Genomic DNA, 23,879 nt, shown 5'->3' with positions numbered 1-23,879 from the left:
TTTTCAACCTTTGGACCTTTAAAATGGAGCTGACTCACCCTCACATCACACCCAGGGGCAAGCACAGGCCCAGTTATAGCAGTAGGGCCTGGCTTCCTGGTTCCTGTAAGCCCGACTCCCTGAAGAGCAATTTCTTCCTCTTGTTGTTCTCCCTTTTTAATTCCATAGCCTCTTAGTTACTGTGGGCCTTCTGCTTTTGATGAGATATTTGGGTTCTCATCCTGGGCCTACAGGTCCTTAAAGGAATCCATAATCTTAAAGAAGAAGCTATTAGTTTCTATACTAAATAATTGCCAAGATTTTTCCAATTCCAAGATGCCTTAATTCCAAATTCCCCCATATCTGGAAAATTGTAATTGTATAATTCTGCACTGCAACAAAGCCTTGAAAGTTTCTTGAATTTTGTTATAATGTGATACTATGCAATAGCGCTGAAAATAGTTTACTTTCGCTCTTTTACCCATGGGATTACATTTTTCACTTTTAAAATGACTTAAATGAGACTCTAGTGCCTTTGGTGAGTTTAAATTCCTCCAAAAAATTAGCTGTGAACTCATTACTTAGTAATAGAATCATAACATAAAAAATGTTCAAGAGTAGCAATCTCTCAGAAACTTTTCAGATAGTACAACTCCTCTGAAAATCCTTTGGAAATTCCCTTAAATTATGATATACTGTGAGTCAGAGAGTAGCACACCAATAAATGATCCATATGACTGAGTATGGCACTGCTTTCTGTGCCACAGTAATAAAATGGGCAGAGTTGAACAGAAGTGGAAGTGACAATCACTCATGCTAAGTCTCATCTGTTCATGCTAAAGATCTTTCATTCACTCTAAAGGTAATTAGTGTTTCTTATCTTCAAAGTAGAGGACTAGGTTCAGAGGGGGAGAGTGATACAAAGGCAAAGACCAGAAGGTCCTGCTCTAAGGAACTTACATATTGTAGGGAGAGATCAGTACAGACAGCATTCAAGAGATAATGGAAAGATATACTAGAAGGACAAAAAAGGAATGCTATCAAGCAAGGCAAAAGAAGCACTGAAGTATGGCTAGGTCAGTGAATCTTTGCATTTGGTTTGAGCCTTTAAAATGAGTTGAGAGGTCCTTAAGAGAAAAGCCATTCCCGAGAGGGAAGAAGTAGGAGAGGACAAAGACTGGTGGAGGTGGAAGATATTAGAAGGAAAAAATTAGCATGGGATGGAGAGTTAGGTTAGGGCCAGACTTCGGAGACCATGGAAACTGTGCTTAGAAATCCTGACTTTATTTTACACACAATGGGAAGCTTTTTTGAAGGCCAGGAGTGAGATGATTTATTCTGTGCTATAAGAAGGTAATTCTGTCCTAGATCTAGGGGACATCTTCTAGGAGATCCCTACAAAATCCAGGAGGGAAATGCTGAGCACCCAAACACAGGCCATGACAGGGAATAAAAAAAAAAGGCCGGAAGACAAAGTGAGGAGGCAGGTGTTTGGATGTGGAGACAGAGAAAGAGGAAAGCGGGGAGATCCGGCAATGGGGAGGACAGTGATTCTAATTCACACAGAGTAAAAAGCAGGGAAAAGAGGTGTCAGTGAGGGTGTGTGGGTGTGTGGGGGGAGAATAGTGAATGATCTACCCTGACAGGAGTAATAGGAATTTGAATAGCAAAGGGGCTATTTTCAGGTGTTGGTGATTCACTGAGGAAGTCAAATCAGAGTACTACAGTTGTCAGCTAGATTCAAAAGACCACCAAATGGGAGATGAGGAGTCAGAGGTAGTCAGTGACTGCACTCCCACCCACCTTCCCTGATCCTTCACACACCTACCTATAAAAGCATCTCCACAGTGCCGACATGGTAACTCTGTATCTGAGGAGATCAAGGGTATATATGGGCTGAATAACATGCCCAGATCGATGGTCTCTAAGAGCTGGAGCAAGAATTCAAACTGCAAGGGGACACACTTAACCATCATGTATAGCCAGCTTCCAAAATGCTATGTAGTCAACTGAAGCAGAGAGTTACCTGAATATCTTGGAGAGAAAGTGGGATTTAAGTTCACTTTGGGTGGCTATCCTTTCCAAATGAAGTGATTCAGTTTCAGAGACACTCATTCAACAATGACACTAATGGACAGTAAGATTTAAGTAGTTAGAACACATGATACTTTGGTTTATTTTTGAATATGTTCATCTAATAGTTGGTTTACCACTAAATGATGATATTTTAAAGATAAAATTTTTTAAAATGGATTAAAGACCTAAATGTGAGACCTAAAACCATAAAATTCCTAGAAGAGAACATAGGCAGTAATTGCTTTGGCATTGGCTGTAGAAACATCTTTATAGATATGTCTCCTTTGGCAAGGGAAACAAAAGCAAAAATAAACTATTGGGACTACACCAAAATAAAAAGCCTTTGCACAGTGAAGGAAACCATCAACAAAAGACAATCTAGTGAATGGGAGAAGATATTTGCAAATGATATATCCAATAAGGGGTTAATATCCAAAATATTTAAAGAACTTATACAACTCAACACCAAAACCCCCCTAAATAATCCAATTAAAAATGGGCAGGGGACATGAATAGATATTTTTCTAAAGAAGACATACAGATGGCCAACAGACACATGCGAAGATGCTCAACATCACTCATCATCAGGGAAATGCAAATCAAAACCACAATGAGGTATCACCTCACACCTGTCAGAATGGCTAAAATCAAAAACACAAGAAACAACAAATGTTGGCAAGGATGTGGAGAAAAAGGAACCCACAAGCAGTGTTGGTGGGAATTCAAGCTGGTGCAGCTACTGTGGAAAACAGTATGGAGGTTCCTAAAAAAATTAAAAATACAATTACTACATGATCTAATAATTCCACTAGTGGGTATTCACCCAAAGAAAATGAAAACACTAATTCAAAAAGATATATGCACCCTTGTATTTACTGTAGCATATACATAACAACCAAGATATGGAAACAATCTAAGTATCCATCCATAGATGAATGGATAAAGAAGATGTGGTGTATATATATATACATATGCATATATATATATATATGCAATGGAATATTACTCACAAATAAAAAAGAATAAAATCTTGCCATTTGCAACAACATGGATGGATCTAAAGGGTATAATGCTATGTGAAATAGGTCAGTCAGAGAAAGACAAATACCATATGATCTCACTTATATGTAGAATTTAAGAAACAAAACAAACAAGCAAGGAAAAAAAAGAGACAAACAAAAAAACAGACCCTTAACAATAGAGAGCAAACTGATGGTTACAAGAGGGGAGGTGGGTGAGGGAATGGGTGAAATAGGTGAAGGGAATTAACAGTACACTGATCATGATGAGCACTGAGTAATGCATAGAATTATTGAATCACTATATTGTACACCTGAAACTAACATTAATTAATGTTAACTATTCCTGAATAAAAAATTTATATGGTGCTTTACATAAGTAATTTTTTGATGAAAGATATTTTACTTTTTCTGTGCTTCCCTCCGAATCAAAGGAAATCATATTAACATCGTATGAATAATATATAACCTGGCAACAGGGCTATCTCTGATTGTGACACTTCAGAGATCCTTCATTTTAAGTATTCAGGACATAATTAAATACACAAACAAAACACATCATAAGCTTCTGCTCTCTCTCCACAGAGGTGCTGTCCCACCTGGAAGACCAGCCGGGGAGACCTAGAGCTCGAGGGTGAGGGACAAGCCCCTACCTGAGTGCGTGGTTTCTCGCCAGGCTTGGCTGACGCTCTTGCAGCATTTCAAAAATGTTTGGTTGGCGAAGAAATGCCACAATCTTGTCATTATATGCTGAAACAGACAAAAGTGCAAGTTGTGGTTGAGTCTTCGGCCCAGAGATAATTTCTATAGTGGTTGGAAAATGGCTGCTTGATACCAGGATTAACACAGGAGTTTGAAGGGCAGGTAGCATACTCATCAAAAAAATGTAAGCTCTTGAGGGTTTTTTTCCTGTGACATAATAGCATTATCATTTTTAAAAGACCAAACCCAAAGTGAACTAGATCTAAGTTAATTATCTTTAATATTCCAGGAACTTAACTGGGTGTTAACTCATCCCTGTGTGAACAGGTGAAGGAGAATAAAATAGCTCTTCCATGAGGGGAGTTGTACTCTCTTCCTTCTGACTTCTCTTGGTCATTTTGCAATAGATTTATGGCAAAAAATTCTTTATGAGTTCAAAGAAATCCTTTTCTGAGCACTTGACCCTTACAACCTTGGCCAAGGTTGATTGCCCAGTAGTGATAATGGAAGTATCCACATCCATTTGGGCTTTCTCACCTCACTTCCCTTGATACGAGTGGCATGTACCTCAGGAGGTAACAGAGGTTAGGAATGAAGACTATGCTGACTTATCCCCATGCACACCTGGGAAAGAAGTTCTAAATTTAAAGCTGCATCTAATAGCAACAAGATCCATCACTTCACTTAAACTATGCTCTCCTGGACTTGGCTAACAAATCACTGAATGGAATAAAGAAGAAGGGGATGAGGGTCTGGAAGAGAGCAGAGAAGAAAGAGGGAAGATGGAAGGTCAAATTGAGGAGTGAAAGGAAAGGAAAAAGGGGCACAAGGGGGATGGAAGCAAAGGGTAGGGGTAGATTATACCATAGGGGAGGAAAAAGAAAACACAGAATCCTGAATATTAAAAGATTCATGACAAAAAAAAAAAGGCTAACTATTGGGTATCCAGGGTCCCCAAAACATGATACATACCTAGCGGCAATGACTCATGTTGATGTTGGCTTCGAATAGCAGCTACTAGGCTGTGTCCTGGCCTGGCCAGTAAAGAGGCTCCTCTGTTTCTAGAGACTTCTGAAGCCTAATTTCAAAATAAAATTGTTAGCATTGGAAATCTTATCAATTTCAGATGGTCTTTTGATACTAATTTTTCAATATGAGGGGTAAAAGATCCTGATATCACCTAAGTTACAAAAGAAATGAAGTTACAATCCTCGAAGGGAGTGGAAATAAGCAAGTTTTTTATTTTTTTTAAAGATTTTTTAAAATTTATTTATTTGACAGAGAGATAGCACAAGTAGGCAGAGCGGCAGGCAGAGGGAAAGGGAGAAGCAGGCTCTCTGCTGAACAGGGAGCCCGATGCGGGGCTCGATCCCAGGACCCTGGGATTATGACCTGAGCCGAAGGCAGCCGCTTAACCGACTGAGCCACCCAGGTGCCCCAATAAGCAAGTTTTTTAAAAAAAAAGACTAAGCAGGATGGTTGATGGTTTTTAAGAAAGTGATTGTGCTAAATGTTATAAATGTTAACCAGATTAATATACTGAGTAGACTAAGAAACATTCCTCTTCGTAAATACATTCAAGAGACAAATAAATTCTACATGAATACTATCATAGTATTCATAGTAGTAGTAAAGATAAGTTTATGACTTTCATTTCTAAGAGTAGCACTGAACTTCAGCACTGAATGTGCAATGGACGTGCTCTTTTTAACAGCACGTATCACTCTCAGATGGCCATTCTTTGCTTAGTGCCTACTATTCCATTCACTGTGCTGGCTATTCTTCACATAGTATCTTTTCATTCTCTCAAAATTCTGAAAGATAAGCATTACTAACCCCAGATTACAAAGAGGGAAACTGAGAATTGGGATAACTTAAGTTTTTACAACATTTTTAACTGTAAGAGACAGAACCGGGGTACCAACTAATGCTTGAGTGCAAAGCATTTGTTGACTCCTCTCCTGCCATTAGCCTGCACCCAATACCTTAGTTTTGGATGGGCATTTTGACAAAACTTCATGAAATACAAAACTTGCTTAGCTTAAAACTGATATTTGTGATGATTAATTTAGCTCCATTTTAAGTTTTAATAAACCCCCTAAGTTCAAGAGCATGGCAGCGAGCTCTCTACCATGATTCCATGTACATTTGTTCCCCAAAGGACCCTTGCAGGGTAAGCTATTTAAACAGAGGCCCTATAGAATTTCCACATTGGAGTACATTCACCAAATATATGGGGTTTGCTGTAGAGTATGATTCATTCTATGGTATTTGGTAAAGTATGCCAAAATAGGCTTTAAAGACATTTAAGAATTACATTGAAGATTACTTTGTAATATACTTAAAAAGTGCTCCAACACCCAGACAAATAAGGAAAGAAAATTCTCCCTCTGAGACTGGTATACAATTCACTTCCACAGAATTCAGGAGAGTTATTGAGATCCTATGATACAAAGTCCAGAAAGGTCAGGTCAATCTCAAAGGGGCCATTTCAGACTAGTCCATGTGTCATATTGCAGATGATAAATAGGACAGATTATTTAGGGCTTACTCATTAAAGACATGGTAATTGCTGGTTTTCCTTTGGGTCCTACTTCCACACTCCACACAGACAGGGGTAACACCCTTTCTTTGCAGAGATGTGCTATCAGTTCACTGTCTGTATACGGCAGTCTTTGAATTGCTCTTCTTGAAGTAGTAGAGATGCAGATCCATCCTTTCTCTTCCGGTCTTTCTCCTTGCCCACTGCTTACTTGAAGGACAAGGCAATAGATTCTGTGCCACTGTGGTGAACCTCTCACTTTGATGTCATTGGCCCTCAGCTCTGTACTTCTAGAGCAGCCAGCCACCGAGATTGAGAAGCTGGTACTTCTGCAACAGCATGGTTACAATGCAAAGTGACGAAGGAAAGGTTTGTTGACTATTAAAATAGGCAACACTGAGTCTCTACATTTCTTTCTCCTTGAATTAATAAATATGTAAAGCCTCTCTGGGACTGAAATGATAGGTCTCTTTTCCTTGGAAGGAATTATGTCAGTCTGCTTTAATGTGTGTTTGAAATATTTTTGATGCTGTAAAGACAGGAATCTGAAAGACCAGTCAATTGAAGATGATCTAAATGATGTATTACAGAGAGAAACTGAGGAAGCAGATCTGATAACAGACCTCAGGAGGGCATGACTGTATACCGAACTCCGGTGATGCCTGCTGTCACACCCTGAGCTAAAGTGTCTCATTGTTGGTGGGTTGCCCCAAAATAAAGAGCACTTTCAAACAGGAAGAGGCTCACTTCTATTCCTGGCTGCCACAGGGAATTCATATGTTACAGATATGTTTTAGGGAAAAATGGTGCCTACTTCTGAGGTCACCTGCTCACTGGCAAAACTGAGGCAGATTCAAAAACTTCAGAAACCAGATGAAGCCCAGCTACTCTGAAGGTAGATAACTGACTGATGAATATGCCTCAGGCCAACTATGAGTGAGATGGAGGAAACAACACAGGGGGAAGGTAGGGCACGTGGGGTACCTGAACCATAGAGACACCTGCCGAGGGTAAAGGAGGTACTGGAGAGCCTGCAGATGAGGATGGATGGGAAGGTTAGATAGACACAGCCTTGTCCAACTAGGAGCCAGGGATTTACAGGGATGGAGACAATTTCAAGCAGGGCTGGAGAAGATTCTGAGATTGGTCTAGTTTACTATATGCCAGGATCCTTGTACCCCTAAAGTAGTACTAAATGGTCCATCCCGAGGAACGTTTGATATCAGCTAGGTGACCTGCTTTGGACCTCACTGCAAACATGATGCTGATGTTTGCTTTCCTAACTACTGAAAATGACTAGAAGAATGGATTTTCCATTTAAAACCAAAATTATATGACTCATTAAATTCCCTTCGCATTTGACACTTTTTGTGTTACTGAGTTTCTCAGGGGTGTGTGTGTGAGACAGAGAGACAAAGAGGGGACCCCCCAAGGGCCTGCCTCTCCCCAGACATGCTATGACTATTCTATGGCTGGCTAAAACCCAGTTTGCAGTAGGGACTACTTTTAAAATTTCTCTTCTTTTTGATGTTGAGATAGCTTTAATCATAATTGCAGATGTGAAAACTTCAAACATTAAGCTCTCTAGAAAAAAAAAAAAAGATATGCTCAGAAAATACTTTTCAGTGACTGGTAAGCAAGCTTCTCTTCCATGTTGCAATTTAGAAATGTAAACTGGTGGTTTTTTAAAGCTGTGATTGAAAATTGCAGGTTTTAGACTGAATTTGGGTTAATAATCAGCTAATGCTCTCTTTGAAAACGCTGGAGACCTGATGATAAAAAAAAATAGTGAGTTCAGAGGAAAGGTCCAAGTGATGAATTTGCATTCATCTCTAGATTCCTTTTGTATTCTAAAAATAGATCATTAACAAAGTTTTAAGAATTATCTTAAGGAAACAAAAGAGAGAGATCTATGCTTGAGTTGTTCAACATACTTATAATAGTGAAAAGTGAATAATAAACATAATGTACAAAGAAAGGCTTGAGTTACATTATGGTAGATCCATACGATTAAAATACAGAAGAATTTTAATGGCATGGGAACAGTCTCCAAGGTATGGTATTGGTAAAGTAGAATACAGAACCATAGACAACATGATTCAATTTTTTTTTTTTTATTTCTCTGTAGACCAGGAAGTGTCTCCAGATGGGGTATTATACTCGTCTTTTAACTTCTTTCCCATCTGTGTCTGTGTTTTCTACATTCTTTACGTACTCTTGATAATTCAAAAGTTTATTTTCATAAGTGTTTGAATTTTATAAACTTCCAATCAAACCTATAATCAAGTATAGGTTACATGGAATCAAGAGGAAAATTCCCAAGCAGTGCAGGTTACCCTCCCTAAAGGCAAGCTTCCTGAATGATGACTTCTCTGTGTTATCAGAGTCAATGAAATAACTTTTGTCATCAAAAAAGCTCACTGCAAAGAATGACCAAGAGTGACCTCTGCTTTTAAAGTGAAAAGTCACACCAGTTAGAATGGCAAAAATTGACAAGGCAAGAAACAACAAATGTTGAAGAGGTTGTGGAGAAAGGGGAACCCTCTTACACTGTTGGTGGGAATGCAAGTTGGTACAGCCACTTTGGAAAACAGTGTGGAGGTTCCTCAAAAAGTTAAAAATAGAGCTACCCTATGACCCAGCAATTGCACTACTGGATATTAACCCCAAAGATACAGGTGTAGTGAAAAGAAGGGTCACATTCACCCCAATGTTCATAGCGTCCACAATAGCCAAACTGTGGAAGGAGCCGAGATGCTCTTCAACAGACGAATGGATAAAGAAGATGTGGTCCATATATACAATGGAGTATTATTCAGCCATCAGAAAAGATGAATACCCAACATTTGCATCAACATGGATGGAACTGGAGGAGATTATGCTAAGTGAAATAAGTCAAGCAGAGAAAGACAATTATCATATGGTTTCACTTATTTACGGAACATAAGGAATAGCATGGAGGATATCAGGAGAAGGAAGGGAAAAATGAAGGGGGGAAATCAGAGGGGGAGATGAACCATGAGAGACTATGGACTCTGAAAAACAATCTGAGGATTCTAGAGGGGAGGGAGGTGGGGGGATGGGCTAGCCTGGTGATGGGTATTAAGGAGGGCACGTATTGCATGGAGCACTGGGTGTTTTATGCAAACAATAAATCATGGAACACTACATCAAAAACTAATGATGTACTGTATGGTGACTAATGTAATATAATAAAAAAATTTTATATATATATATATAGAGAGAGAGAGTCAGTTTCTCTTCTCTACCAGATTCCTGTCCTTTCCTGAGGTAATTACTATTACAAGCTTTTTTGTGTGTACCCTTCCAGAACTTTTCTATGACTAATGATTTTCTAACCTGACCAAGATAAAGTGGTAAAAGAAATAAAAATTATGTGCTCTGTTATCCTTCCTTATTAAGATTAATTTATATTGTTACTTGCAGTATAAACAAGACAAACGTGATCTTCAGTGATTTCCTTACTGAGAGATGGGATCCAATATTTATAGCCTATATGCTCTTTCCATTTATCTGTATCCATTTCCATTTGGACGTTATGTGAAGAGTTAGGCCTGTTTTGTTGATGCTTTTTTTGTATATTGCAGACAGATGTGACACTGTACTGAAATGCAGGTTAAAGTATCAAATAATGATCCTTTTATGCATAAAGCACTATATTGCTGATAACTGCTTTCAGCAGACTGCCTGAAAAATTTTCACTTGAGGTAAAAAAATCTAAAAGACATTTGACAGTGTCTCTGTTAATAACCTATCATAGGGGTTTTGAGGGAAATTTTTACCATTTAGGATCCTGAATATAGAAACTGATTTCAATTCTGTCTTTAAAAGCAATTGATAAAAATATTCTATGCTGAGCAGTACTCAAGAGAATGGCTCATGAAGGTGAACAGAAAATATTGATTCCTAAGGTCGTGATCTAAGAAAATCTATAGCAAGTCACCCAGTGCCCCTGATATGTGACACAGAAAAACCATGGATTATGGAAATAATTCACTGATTGTTCCTGAGTCTCATATTTCCATCTGCTTAACTGTCATTTCAAATTGGATATCTTACCGTTTTCATACTCATTATCAACTTCTCTAACAGCAAACCTGCCATCCTCCCCAACTGGCTTTCCTGTTCATCTTACCTGTGCGTTGTTAATGTGCCTCAAGCCTCACAGACTGAGAATCACAGAGCTGGCCATCGAGTTCCCTTGCTCCACTTGCAGATGAGGGAACTGAGGCCCCAGAGAGGAAAGGAAGGAGTAATGACACACACCTACTCTGTGGAGAAGCTGGAGCTGAGACTCCATCTGCTAACTGAAGTCCCAGGTACCCCTTCTTCCCACCTCTTGACCTCTGCAGGCTTCTTCCCACAGGGTGTCCTTCATCTTGTGTCTCTTTGCCACCTCCAGTGGCCGCTAATGAATGGGGCCACTCTCGCAGATCACTCTTTTCTTTCCTCTTCTTGGCCGTCATTGTCTCCTTTCTAAAATACTACTTTACACTGGACTGGGACTTAGATATGAACTGTGGTCTTGAACTCCCTGTGTGACCTGAATTTTTGATATTTAAGTTTGCCTGACCATAAAACACAATTCTTAACTGAAGTGGTATTACCACATGGGAATATTTGGAAATGCTGAGAGGTGTTTTGTTTTGTTTTTTGTTTTGGTTGTCACAGTGATTGGTGAGGTGAGGGCACTCCTGACATTTAATGGACAGGACCAGGTAAAAAGGTCTTGCAATGGCATGGGACAATTCTATACGTTACAGAAGTGTCCTCAAAATGCCAATAGTCTTCTCCTCTAAAGCCCACTTTTACACAAAAAATTATCATGGTATTCCTCTCAAATTCATTCAGTGGGCTCATGAGAAAGTGCCAACCATGTGATATTCAAAACTTTACAAAAACCAAGACAAAACCCAAGTGGAAACAGTATTCTGGTCACACTGAACTATTCGTTGTCTCTCTACTGACCTTTCTCGATCCTACCGTTGCACCTCTGCTCACGCGGGCTCTCTGTGGGGTTGCCCTTCCTCTTCCTCTTCCTTTGTATCTGGCTAGATTCTACCAATTTTCTAGGGTTAGGTCAAGTACCTTACTTTAAAGATGCCTTTCCTTGGCCTCTTTTGAACTTCTGTGGCACTTGTCCTAACATCTCTCTTGGCACTCAATCATATTCTAATTGTTCTTGTTACTTAACTCTGTGTTTTTTGGCCTGGCTTCAAACATAGAATACAAAATTCTCCCAGGCAGGGATCATATCTCATACTTCTTTGCATTCCACAGTGCTCATAGCAAGCCATGCACTTAATCAATGTTTGTTGAGGAAAATCACATCACAGCAAACACAATTAACATTTCCCACCACCCCCTCCTTCTGTTTTTATATCAAGATCCTCCTGTCTTCTCATTCCCTAGGCTCTGGGCTCTCACAGCAGGAGGAACCAGATATTTATTTTCACAGACGCTGGGTCTTTGTTTTCCCTGGTATGCTGCCTCTGGGTCAGCTATTCTCTGCCTCCCAGTTTCTCTCTTTTTTGCTTTTCTTGGTTTCTCCTTGTGTCAGCGCAAAGCTACCAGTGGACAGAGGATGCGCAGAGGGATGGGAGGGGTTTAAAAACCTGATCAACTGAGTCAACTGGAGAGTGAATGAATTAGCAAGAATACAGATGGTTGATGCACATTTATACCCTTTCATTGTTACGTGTTACAGTCTTTCTTGGCTGATGCAGGTAGTACTTTGTCATTACTGTTGATATTCAATGTAACTGTGCTTAGGCTAGTCAGTCACATTAAATAAGTGTTTCAGAACAGGTATTGCAAGTGGTACTCATGACTTTAATCTCGTTTCAACAGAAATGTTTTAATACTTGAATTTTCAGGTTATTTTCTTATAAATGTAAGAGATCTATATCTTTAGGGGTTCATCTTACATTGAGTAACCTACCTTTTTGTTTTATTGACAGTGAACCTGTCTGCAGTACTTAGCTTCTTTTGTCAAATGGGGTTACTCTATATTAGTGCTGAAATTGCCTTCATAATATTAAAGAGCTTGGACATTTTAAATAAATTAAATGGCATATTTCAAAAAGGACTCAGATTTTTGAATTTATCCACTATTATCTCATAAATGTTGTACTTTCTCAAGTGTTATGAAAGCGCCACCAGAGAGGAATACAATGCATGTTGAGCTGGGAAGTTGGGGCACTGCTTTTTGTAGTCGGCAAGTGTATCTGCTGATGAGTGCTGCTATGTGTGCGTCCTGACACCCACATAACCCTTGGGGATGTACAATATTCTTCTCTGCACGGCCATGTACACATTTTACATATATGAGGAAAGAAAGAATCAACATGTTTTCAGCAGTATCCTAAAACAATACCTAAGATGACCCATGAAAGAAAAATTCGTTCTATCACACTGGCTTTAAACCATGAGCGCCCTTGGTTGGAAAGAGTTAGACCTGTCAGAGTATGCAGATGATTCCCCTAGAAAAGTAGTAAACTGGTAGCAATACAAGAGCAACAGGCTCTTCCCTTGAGACTTATGTTTGCTATCTGCGGCTGCCAGGTGGATTGTTTTTCTCCCCATTTCTCCTGAAATGTTCACCCTAGTTCTCCCTGGAATGACCCCCAGGGGCAGTGGGGAGGAGCGCACACACACACACACACACACACATTTCTTTTTATCCTGTACTACTTCATTTTTTGCCTCATTGTAATCCAACTCTACAAGTTGTTTTATGAGAAATGGTTCTCAGTGGCCATAATCTCCTGAGATCTTGGTGGTTTCTAGGATGGTACCAATACTTGGGAAATGTCAGGTAGGGATTTGCTCAAAATATTACCAGGAACTGACTAAAAGTAGAGAAGAGCTATGTTTGGAGTTTTCGTTTGAGAAAGGAGGCTAGGAAATGGTATGGGATAAAGAGATAGTAGTTCAGAAAGGCAATGCACATGATGTTTAAGAGGGATGGCAGGTTTCACAATTCAGTGGAAGTTAACCCTAGGCAGTGAATAAAGATATAAACCAGGAAAGAGCACGTGGTAGGATGGGAAGAGAGTATTCATGTCCCCAGTGGATTTCCCCCAGTTTTTAGTCCATGTATATACTATTGATGTCTTCTCCAGGATCTATGAAGAGCCAGAAGTTTAATGTCAGTCATACCCTGTATGATCTTTTAGGAATTCACATGTGACTGGCAGGCCTAAGGAAGCACAGCTCCAGCCATGGTGTAGGGATCTCTGGACACCACATTTTCAATTTCCTTCAAGCTAGACAGATTTTTAGTAGTGGCGATTATTAGGACAAAAGGGAAGGCAGAAGGAAGGCAATCTGAAGATGGGTCTAAGGAGTTCAGTGGGTGTCCCTGACTCCTCATTCTTTTAAAGACCAGTGTGGATATGGCGGAGCCCCTGGAGGAGCAGGCAATCCTAGATCCCAGCCACTGAAACGGTTCTGACCCCACCTGAGCAGGGCCTGTGGAGGTGTGAATGTGGCAGGGGGCGTGGGGGTGTTACCTCTCCAGCACTGTAGCTCCGGAGCCTCTGGAGGTGCTGTCGATGTGTGAGGTGGTTGGGAAGACGACCGTTCTGAAGAGGGATTCGGGGGTCAATGAAAGTGGTAGCTCGACTGTTGTGGTCCACGAAAAAAGACTGCAGATAGACCAAAAGCACACTGCGTGAGAAAGAGCCAGAATGAAGGCAATAAAGTAAGGGAATGCTACAGGGCTCAGCCTTCTTGTTTATTTCTGTCCCTCCTTTCTATCTACTCAAACCTGATGGAAGACTGGGGCGCTGTGCATCCGTTTGCTCAGTAGTTGAATGGGACACCACCAGTCATTGATAAACACTTCACACTGTGGCGTTATAGACTTACGATCATAACATTGTATTCACCATGGAAAATTAGAAAAATGGAGCCTTCGATGTATCAGAATAACACCAATAATAATTTATGGATCATTTTATTTTTAAAACAAAGTCTTTCTGATTACAGAACTAGCACAGTCTTACCAAGAAGAAATTTTAAAAGGATAAAAAAGTAAGAAGAAAACCAAAATTATCCCAAATATCACAATCCAAGGGTAGTCACCAAAATATTATGGTGATTTTTTTTCTAGTTTTTTTCTTTTCCTATGCAAATATACAAATAATCTATATAATTTCCTCACATCGGCACCTACAATTTTGTTAGAAGGTTTTTTTCACCTATTATTTTATGAGCATTTCCTTAAGTTATTAGACATTCTTTTAACACAGAATTTTAGTAGGTATATGGTATTCAGCTTGATGGATGCATAGTAATTTTGGTACCCTCTATCATTGGACATTTTACTTTTTTACTGTTTTAAAAATAGTGCTTCAATAAACATTCTTGTTCATAAATCTTTGCAGAATGTTTGATTACTGTACCTGTTCCAGTATGTGGCAAAAGTTATTTTTTACATCTAAAATTACCTCTCATAAAATTTGTACCTTTTCAGAAAAACAAACCTTTTGTACTACTAAACAATCTTTCAAATACGGTCTTCAACAAAATGTAATGTTTTGAAGGTGATTTCCTCTTAAAGATCTCAATCAATGCTCATTGTAGTATCTGAATGTGTCTACACACCTGACAGAAGTAGTCGAAGTCAAATACAGATTTAAAAATTATTCTTGGGAAGTATGAGCTTATAATTTCAAGTATTAGATGTCCTTGTAAACAAGTCTCTTTTATTAAAGAGCTCTATAAGAAGCGATACAGGAAGTGGTTTCATTATGGAGACCAAAAGATAGCCCACAGGACATAGGAGATTAACTCTCCTAATATCATGTGAATCAGTATCTGTGACTTGCAGTAAAATTCCCAAGACAGCATTCCACACAGATTCAAAAAGGCCTGTATGGGGGCACGTGGGTGGCTCAGTCAGATAAGTGTCTGCCTTCCACTCAGGTCATGATCTCAGGGTCCTGGGATCAGCCCCACGCTGGGCTTCCCCCTTCAGTGAGGAGTCTGCTTCTCCCTCCGCCTCTCCCCAGTGCTTGTGCTATTTCTATCTCCCAAATAAATAAATAAAATCTTAAAAAAAAAAAGCCTATGTGTCCAATAATTTGGATGGGGCTGAAGATGACGTTAGGTGGTTCAAAAATGACACTAGTGATATCGAAAAATGAGTAAAGAATCTGAAGAAGAAAAAATGTGAGTGGAAAAAAAACCATTTATCAACATGTTTATATAACATGAGATTTTAAACACACAAGTATAAGCTGAAGTCATATTTGAAGGTTTTTTTTTATTATTCAACTATATGCCTGCAAGTTTATAAATTAAAGTTAAATGGGTTTCTTATATTTGTGCATATGTGGCAATTCTTTGGTATAAATTCCTAAAAGTTGAGTTAATCACTGGGCTAAAAGTTAGAAAAATTTTGTTTATTGGTCCATATTAACAAATTCCCTTCATGAGCGCTGTACAGATTAATCCTCTTATCGTAAGTTCATGAATGCTTTTCATGGACTTTATAATAAATGTTGAGTATTTGAAAGACCTCTTAGAAATGTTGAATGGTAAATGATGATAAATTATTGTTTACAGGGGAAGCCAAACATTTTCTCACAGTTTTCTTGGTCAGGTTCTTCATTGGCATATTGTTGACTTTGCTCCCCTTGTTGTTGTTGTTGTTGGGATGTTAAGGTTTTATTATTTACTTATAAATGTGTTAATTACTCCTCTGCCTTCAAATTGCTTTTGATTTTTGTTTGCTTTGTTTTCCACTACACAGAATTTTTTATATTCCTCTGTACTCAAATCTCTCAATCATTTCTGTCTAGAGTTCAGTTCAATGCTTAATTATGTTTTTCTAGCTTTATTTTTGGTGAGTTTGTTCTGAAACTTATTTTGGTATGAATGTGAGGTTGTAATTCAATTTTTTTCTCCAAGAGCCTGTTTTTCCAAATCATTCATTCCCTATCATTTTATTACATATAAATTCTTATAAATACCACTATCTGTTTCAGGAGTATTTTATTTGTTCCAATGATCTGTAGGATTTTCACTGTTCCAATTACTAATGTCTGTAGGACAAGTTTCCTCTCCTAATTTATCTTTTCAATATTTTCTTAAGTATTCATGCCTGCTTATTTTTCCAGATGAACTGATCTTAATTTTATTAAGTTCCAAAATAGTTCTATTAGGATTTTGTTTACAGTCACCTTAAGACTACAAATGATTTAGAGAGAATTCATTCTTTATAATAGACAATGTATCCTTTCCCATTTCTGAACATAAAATGACTGTCTATTCAAGACTTTCTCTTCTCAGTAAAATTTTGTAGTTGTCTTCCTGAAAGACACATATTTTTGGTTAAGGGAGTCCGTAGATATTTAATACTGTTTGTTGCTATTCTGAGTGCTTCTTTTCCTGTAATGTTTGTAACCCATCATTCCTAGTACCCAGGAAAGCTATTGTTGGTATATTCAGTTTGTGTCTGTTTATCATATTAAATGCTCCTATTGAATAAAGGACACTTTTAGGTATATCTTCTTTGATTTTAGCTTATTTCTTATGTTGTTTTCCAGTTCACACACTTCTGGGTTTTTATTTTTGACTAAATTTTGAAATAAATTTTTGCTTTAATTACTGTTGCTTTTTAACCTTCTCTAAGTTATTAGTTTGAAAGCTTATATTTTAATATTTATTTTTCTTGTTTGATAATAAAAACCAATGTACTAATCCTTTGAGTATAGTCTTTCTGTATCACGTGTTTTATTAAATATTGGTCACATGCATTTTCAATAATTTCTCAATGGTTTCTATGTCTTGATTTTATTTAAAACCCAATAGTCATGAAGAGCATTGCTTTGAATCTACAATTGGCAAATTGTTTTTGATGGCTGTGTTTAAATACATTCTCATTGTCATGCAACCATCACCACTATTCATCTCCTGAAATTTTTTATCTTCTCAAACTGAAACTCTGTAGTCATTAAACACCAACTCCTCATTCCTTCCTTTCCTGAGACCCTAGGAAACGCTATTCTACTTTCTGTCTCTATGAATTTGACTATTTTTAGATACCTCATGTGAAATAAAATATTTGTCCTTTTGTTTCTGACTTGTTTAACTTAGCATAATGTTTTCAAGGTCCATCCATGCTGTAGCATGTGTCAGAATTTCATTGCTTCTCAAGAATAAATAATCTTCTGTTGTATGGGTAATACCACATTTTGTTTATCCATTCATGTAACCTCTATTTTTTCCACCCTTACTGAGGTATAATTGACAAATAAAAATTGTATGTAGTTAAGGTCTATGTAAGCTCTATTTTTAACAAAAGAATATATATTCCATTAATACAAAATTATATTATTCAAATCCTGACTTACTTTGTCTCTCCGACTGATAGATACAAAACTCATTTTGTACTACACTGCATTTATTTCATTTTCTTTTTGTATTTCTCTTTTAGTTTTCTTTATATGATATGATGCTATTTGGCTCATAAGATACATGATTACTGTATCTTTATTTTAGATGTGCCTTTGATTTATATAAAATCTTACTTTGACTCCATTTAATGGTTCTGAATTCGAACTCTCCTTTCTATGATATTAATATACCACCACTGGTTTTCTTGTTATGGATTTCATGTTCTATTAATATTTATTCTTTTATTTTTTAAACTTTCTGAATCATTTCTTGGGCATGTCTTTTAATAAGTTGGATCGGTTTGTTAACAAATCTGAAAGTGTTTTCCTTTTGGTACATAGATTTGTGCCACCTCCACCCACCACTATGACTGTTATGCTTGGCTGTACTTCCGTTATTTTATTTTTATTATTTCCAATTTCTTCGCTTCCTGGTGGATTTTTGGGGTATTTTGCTATGTAAATTGTATTTTGCTTGATTTTATTTTTGTAGAAATTTGAAACAGAAAAATCTTGCTTTCAAAGTTACAAATAGTTGCCTTTTAAGTTGATCAGATAACTATATTTAGCCCTTGTTTTTCAAATTATCCAATTGGACTCCCCTTACACTCAACCAGGAACTTAGCACAACTTTCCTTGCCCTGTTCATTGGGCCCTCTTCCCTCTTCCTTGTCTATTTAATTCTAGGCTAGGAATATGATTCAGATAGTTCTTATTCAACTATTCCATTTTTCTTATACATATTTTCCCATATTTTATTGAGTCTTTTCCAAAATATTTTAAAGCACTTTAACAGCAATTATTTACATTTATACCCATATATCTGATTGATCTAAACATTTACCACCACAGTCCTTTTATACTATGTTTTCCCCATTATTGATTTCTTGTTCTGCTTCATTTGTGAGCCATCTGAAGAATGGCTTCTGGTGTTTTCTTTGGGCAGACAAAAGAGTACATGTACTGAAATCCTGCATGTAAGGTTGTTTTTCTAGTATTTTCACACTTGAATGACACCAGTTTGTTTGAATATAGAATTTTGGGGCTGCAACTTTTTCTCATCAATAACCTGTACTTCTTGCTCTGTGGATTTCTATAGTCGAGTTTCATGGATGGAAAATCTTAAGCTTGTCTGATTTTTATTCTTTTTAAGGTAACTTTCATATTATCATGGCTATATATTGATAAGATTTAAAAAATCTCCATTTAAAGACAATTTCAGAGTATGTATAGATATAGAGTTTTAATTAATTTTACTATAATAACTCAGTGAGCCCAATTAATCTGCCTACCTGAACAATTTATTTTAGAGCACAAAGTTTTATTTTCAACATGTAATAACAATTTTTATATTTTGAATTTCATTTTTGCTGTTGTACCTATTATTCTGGTTTCTTCTTTAGGAACATCTGTAAGTTATTCATCCAACAGAGATTTTAATTGAGTGCTAATTATATGCCAGTAATATTAAGCCCTTGGGGTTTCATCAATGAGCAAAAATCCCTGCTCTCAAGGAGCTCAGAATTCTGTCAGGAGAAATAGGCAAAACAGCAAATCTAACAAATGTAGAACTTATATGGTGGAGCACTTGGGTTGGAGATCTTAGGTGCTTTTGGTATTAAATTGAGTGGTTAGAATAGGCCTATCTGAGAAAGGGAGATAGGCTCTTTTTGGTTTTTACTTTTTCTTTTTTTAAAAAAATTGTAGAAGAACATGTAATATGAGACTTATTCTCTAACAAAATTTTAGTTGTACAGTATTAAGTGCACAGAGTAGAACAGTTTCGTTAACACAATGTTGTGCAGCAGGTCTCTAGAACTTACTCATCTTGTATAACTGAAACTGCACCCATTGAACCTAAACTCCCCATTTCCTCCTGCCCCAGCCCTGGCAACCACCATTCTGCTCTGTTACTCTGAGAGTATTTCAGATACTTCATGTAAGGGGAATCATGCAGTATTTGTCCCTCTGTGACTGGCTAATTTCACCGAGCATAATGTCCTCCAGGTTCATCCACACTGTAGCATGTGTCAGAATTTCCTTCATTCTTAAGGAACATTGAATAATGTTCCACTATATGTATATATCACATTTCCTTTTTTTTTTAGTAAGTTTTTGAATTCCAGTTAGTTAAGACATAGTGTAATATTAATTTCAGGTGTACAATATAGTGATTCAGCACTTTCATACAACACCTGGGGCTCATCAGAAATTCACTTGATAATCCCCATCTTCTATTTCCCTTATCCCCCCCTCCACTCATCTCCCTTCTAGTAACCATCAGTTTGTTCTCTATGGTTAGGAGTCTATTTCTTGGTTTGCTTCTCTCTCCCCCCACCCTTTGCTTCTTCATTTTGTTTCTTAAATTCTACGTGTGAGTAAACATACGGTATTTGTCTTTCTCTGACAGACTTACTTTGCTTAGCGTAATACACTCTAGCTCCATCCACATCCTTGCAAATGACAACATTTCACTCCTTTTTATGGTTGGTAATATTCCATTGTATATACCACATCTTCCTTATCCATTCGTCAGTTGATGGACACTTGGGCTGTTTCCGTAATTTGGCTATAAATGCTGCTATAAACATCGGGGTGCATGTATCCCTTTGAATTAACATTTCTGTATTCTTTGGGGTAAATACCTAGTAGTGCAGTTGCTGGGTCATAGGGTAGCTCTATTTTTAACTTTTTTAAGGAACCTCCATACTGTTTTCCAGAGTGGCTGCCCCTGTTCGCATTTCCACCAACAGTGCAAGAGGGTTCCCCTTTCTCCACTTCCTCGTCAAAACCTGTTTAATACTAATGTCTTAATGAAAGAAGATGTTACTTGAAAGACACATTATGCACTGTGCAGTTTCATTGAATTAAGGGCAGCTCTATTCCCATATGCTTCTACACATAAGTTTACAAACACATCTTTTTTAAAAGTTTTTATTATAATTCCAGTTAGTTAACATACAGTATATTAGTTTCCAGTGTACAATATCGTGATTCAACACTCCCATACATCACCCCGTGCTCATCCTAACAAGTGCACTCCTTAATCCCCATCACCTGTTTAACAACCCCCCACCTCCCTTCTTATATACCACATTTTCTTTACCTTCATCTGTCAGTGGACATTTAGGTTGCTTCCATATTCTGGTTATTGTGAATAATAACATAGGAACATAGGAATGCAGGTATCTCTTTGAGATTTCGATTTCAATTCTTTTGGATATATACTCAGAAGGGGGATTGCCAGATCATATGGTAGTTCTGTTTTCTTACATCTGCTTCCTCCCAGCTTTTTTTCAGTTCATGGTTGCTCAATAGAAATCATGTGCTCCTAAACCATCTTGTGTATGATAAGCAGGTACCTTTTAAATTTTTCTGTTTTCTGAAGAAAATTATACTGTAAGATATGTTTTTTTCTCAGATAAAGGTTCTGTTTCCTTCATGTAGTAGTAGGTCTTCATAGGCTCCTTTTTATTTTGCTGCTGTGTGTTCATTCTTTAGTAGAGGTTGCCTCTGCCTCATGCTGGCCACAGACAGAACCTTACCTGCCCCACCACCTGCAGCCCCTCACCCTCACTCAGGCCTGGAACCCACTTAAGGTCCACATCCAATCTCTACTGAAGTTGGCAGAAGGTTTTGACCTCCTTTCTCAGACTTCCAAGACAGCAGATGAGTCAGATGCCATTTGACCCTTCACTCCGGTCCTCCTGAAGTGGTCCAACTCTCAGAGCAGTGTCCCTGTCCCCCTTTGTGGGGATGATCGTGCATTCAAAGACATCAAACAGCTAGCCCTGGTCCTTCTCTTCCTACCATGGTATACACTAAAAACGAAGGCTGTCATCTTTGCACATGTCAATAAAGCAAGAATTGGCTAGAGTGAGGAACAAGAAGGTGGTGTGGCATTCTGGAACCTTCTCTGGCCATATATGAAAATGTCTTTTGCAGAGAGCTATCACCACCCGATTTTTCAGTGAGTGGTGTTCCTAAATCCCAGGCTCCGGTGCACCACATTCTTTCCAAGTCAGAGGGGCGAGCCTGTAGGATATAGTCCAAAAATGTTTTTTCTCAACCTATTCCCATCATCGATGGGTTTTGCAGTGAGGTATTCTTGTATTTTCCCCAGTTGCCCGTCTGATGTTGGGTTTTTTGGTAAGGATAATTCCCACAGCATCAACAGGAAGAACAGCAGATATTACTAATCTGCTGTATTATCATGGATTCCCACATTCACTTATTTACTCTTTACACTGGCTATAAAATCATGAAGGCAATAATAATTATTGCTACTTTATGATGAACAAAGTGGGGCTCAGAGCAGTGAAGGGACTTGCTCACGGTCACGTGTTTAGAATGGGATGGGGTAGTCCTTGTACACGTGCCCCACTATTTTTCCCACTATCCTCCATTGTTCCTCTCTACTCAATGGATTGCAGTAACACATTTCCAATTTAAGGCTACTTTCCATCCCAACAATTCAGTATATGGTATGCTTCCCAGAAATTTTGCTTGCCAACTCCGAGTCTGTGTGTGCTCAATTAATAAAGAATTAGACCATTTTAGGTGTGTGTATTTAGTCACACCACTGGTTTGTGTCACAACTGAAAGCAGAATTCAAGTCCTCTCATTTTAGATTCAGACTTTCTTCTTTCTTGTATATGATACCATCTCACTAAACAGAATAAGTGGGAAAATATTTTGCCAGAAATTCCCTAATATACATTTCAAAATGACTAAAATTCTTGGCGCAAGTCTCAGCTGTTGTGCTTCTTTGCTAGTGTGAGGTGCCCTGGAGAAACAGGGCTGACGGCATTGGGGGGGTTTCCCTGGCATTCCGCTGGGCCTCCAGCTGTTTGCATCCTAGGGCAAGGGCTGCATGCACTTAACGGCCTTACGGAAATCTGAGGTTAAGCAAGTTGTTTGCATTACTGTGCTATTTGCATAATAAACCATAATGACCCTTTCTGTTCATTGATTCCTAGTGGTGTACTCTTGGCAACTTAGTTAAGTAATAAATGAAAATATGGGCACCACAGACCACCGAGATGAGCACCCCAGTTCCTTTACTTTCTGTTCTGGCTCAGGATTTATTTCCCACCCTAACACACATCTCCAAGCCCTCACAGCGTAAATTACTGTCATTCTCCAAGTGGAGGACACATCCAGTAAGAGAGAAGGTCCTTAGGAGCAGATTCTGGCTCTGGAGGGTTTTCTGCTACACAAAGCACGCCCCCCACCCCAGACCCTCTTCCAATTCTTACAACTACACAGGAGCTGATCATGCAGACTTACTGAACTGACAGACTTGCATTGGTGGACATTCTTTCTCCACACACTTCAGAGTCCAGGTACTGAGACATGCTAAGGGGTTTGTGGGGAGGAATTTGTCTTCCCAGGGGACAATGGCGCCCTATGAGCCCACTTTGGGGAACTGTGGCACATTCAACATCACAGAGGATAGGACCTGCATAATGCATGTTCCCACTGAACGTGTCTACTGACAAAATTTCTGATTCCTTTGACCCTAAAAGAGGGAGGGATTCGTCCTACCAGAGATAAAAAAAAAAAAAGATTACACAGAGACAATTCTTTAATAAACTGTTTGGCCTGTCCTATAAATACATTGATGTGACTGGTGGTGATTAAGAAAGAACATTTTTGCTGTAGCAAACTCAGGTAGGCTTACAAAACATTCCTGGGAAAGGTCAGTTTTGGCTAAGGTCACACAAAGGCAAAATGCAAGCCGGTAACATCCCATGGGTCCAATCTACCCTGCCTGCTTGCCAGGCTGTTTTAATAAAAACTGAAAGGTTATTAGGAAAATCACAACCAGTAATCTAATAATGTCATTCCCACTTGACTAATAATTTCATTCCCTGCGAGTTAGCTGTCTAAGGAGGCATAACAATAGAAAGGTCACTGAACCGACTCTGGTTTCAGTTTCCAAACACGTAGGCAGTAGTGTTCAACTGGGCATGATTTTGCCCTCCAGGGGACATCTAGCAATATCCCAAGTTGGTGTGGACGCTATTGGTATCAGTGGGCAAGAGGCCCGGATGTTGCCGTACATCCTTCGCAGGATGAAAACCCTGCTGTGAATAGTTACCCCCCCTTCCTCCTGGTGGCTGATGGCACATC

General features: G+C 38.4%; 1 protein-coding gene across 1 annotated transcript in view; it reads right to left on the bottom strand.

The window, feature by feature from the left end:
* The window catches only part of LOC102735822 (E3 ubiquitin-protein ligase HECW1), a 159,921-nt gene that overhangs the window by 57,066 nt on the left and 78,976 nt on the right, over positions 1–23,879 (bottom strand). The window contains exons 13-15 of the mRNA XM_081799716.1: positions 13,854–13,988; positions 4,749–4,854; positions 3,728–3,824 (exon numbers count right to left, since the gene is read on the bottom strand). Coding sequence (XP_081655842.1) covers positions 3,728–3,824; positions 4,749–4,854; positions 13,854–13,988 — 338 coding nt within the window. The remainder of the gene's footprint in view (positions 1–3,727; positions 3,825–4,748; positions 4,855–13,853; positions 13,989–23,879) is intronic.

This window comes from Leptonychotes weddellii, chromosome 12, assembly GCF_054177405.1.
Source record: "Leptonychotes weddellii isolate Sample4059 chromosome 12, ASM5417740v2, whole genome shotgun sequence".
NCBI lineage: Eukaryota > Metazoa > Chordata > Mammalia > Carnivora > Phocidae > Leptonychotes > Leptonychotes weddellii.
Note: the sequence above shows the minus strand (reverse complement) of the source record. Positions and strands in the feature narration are given on the sequence as shown.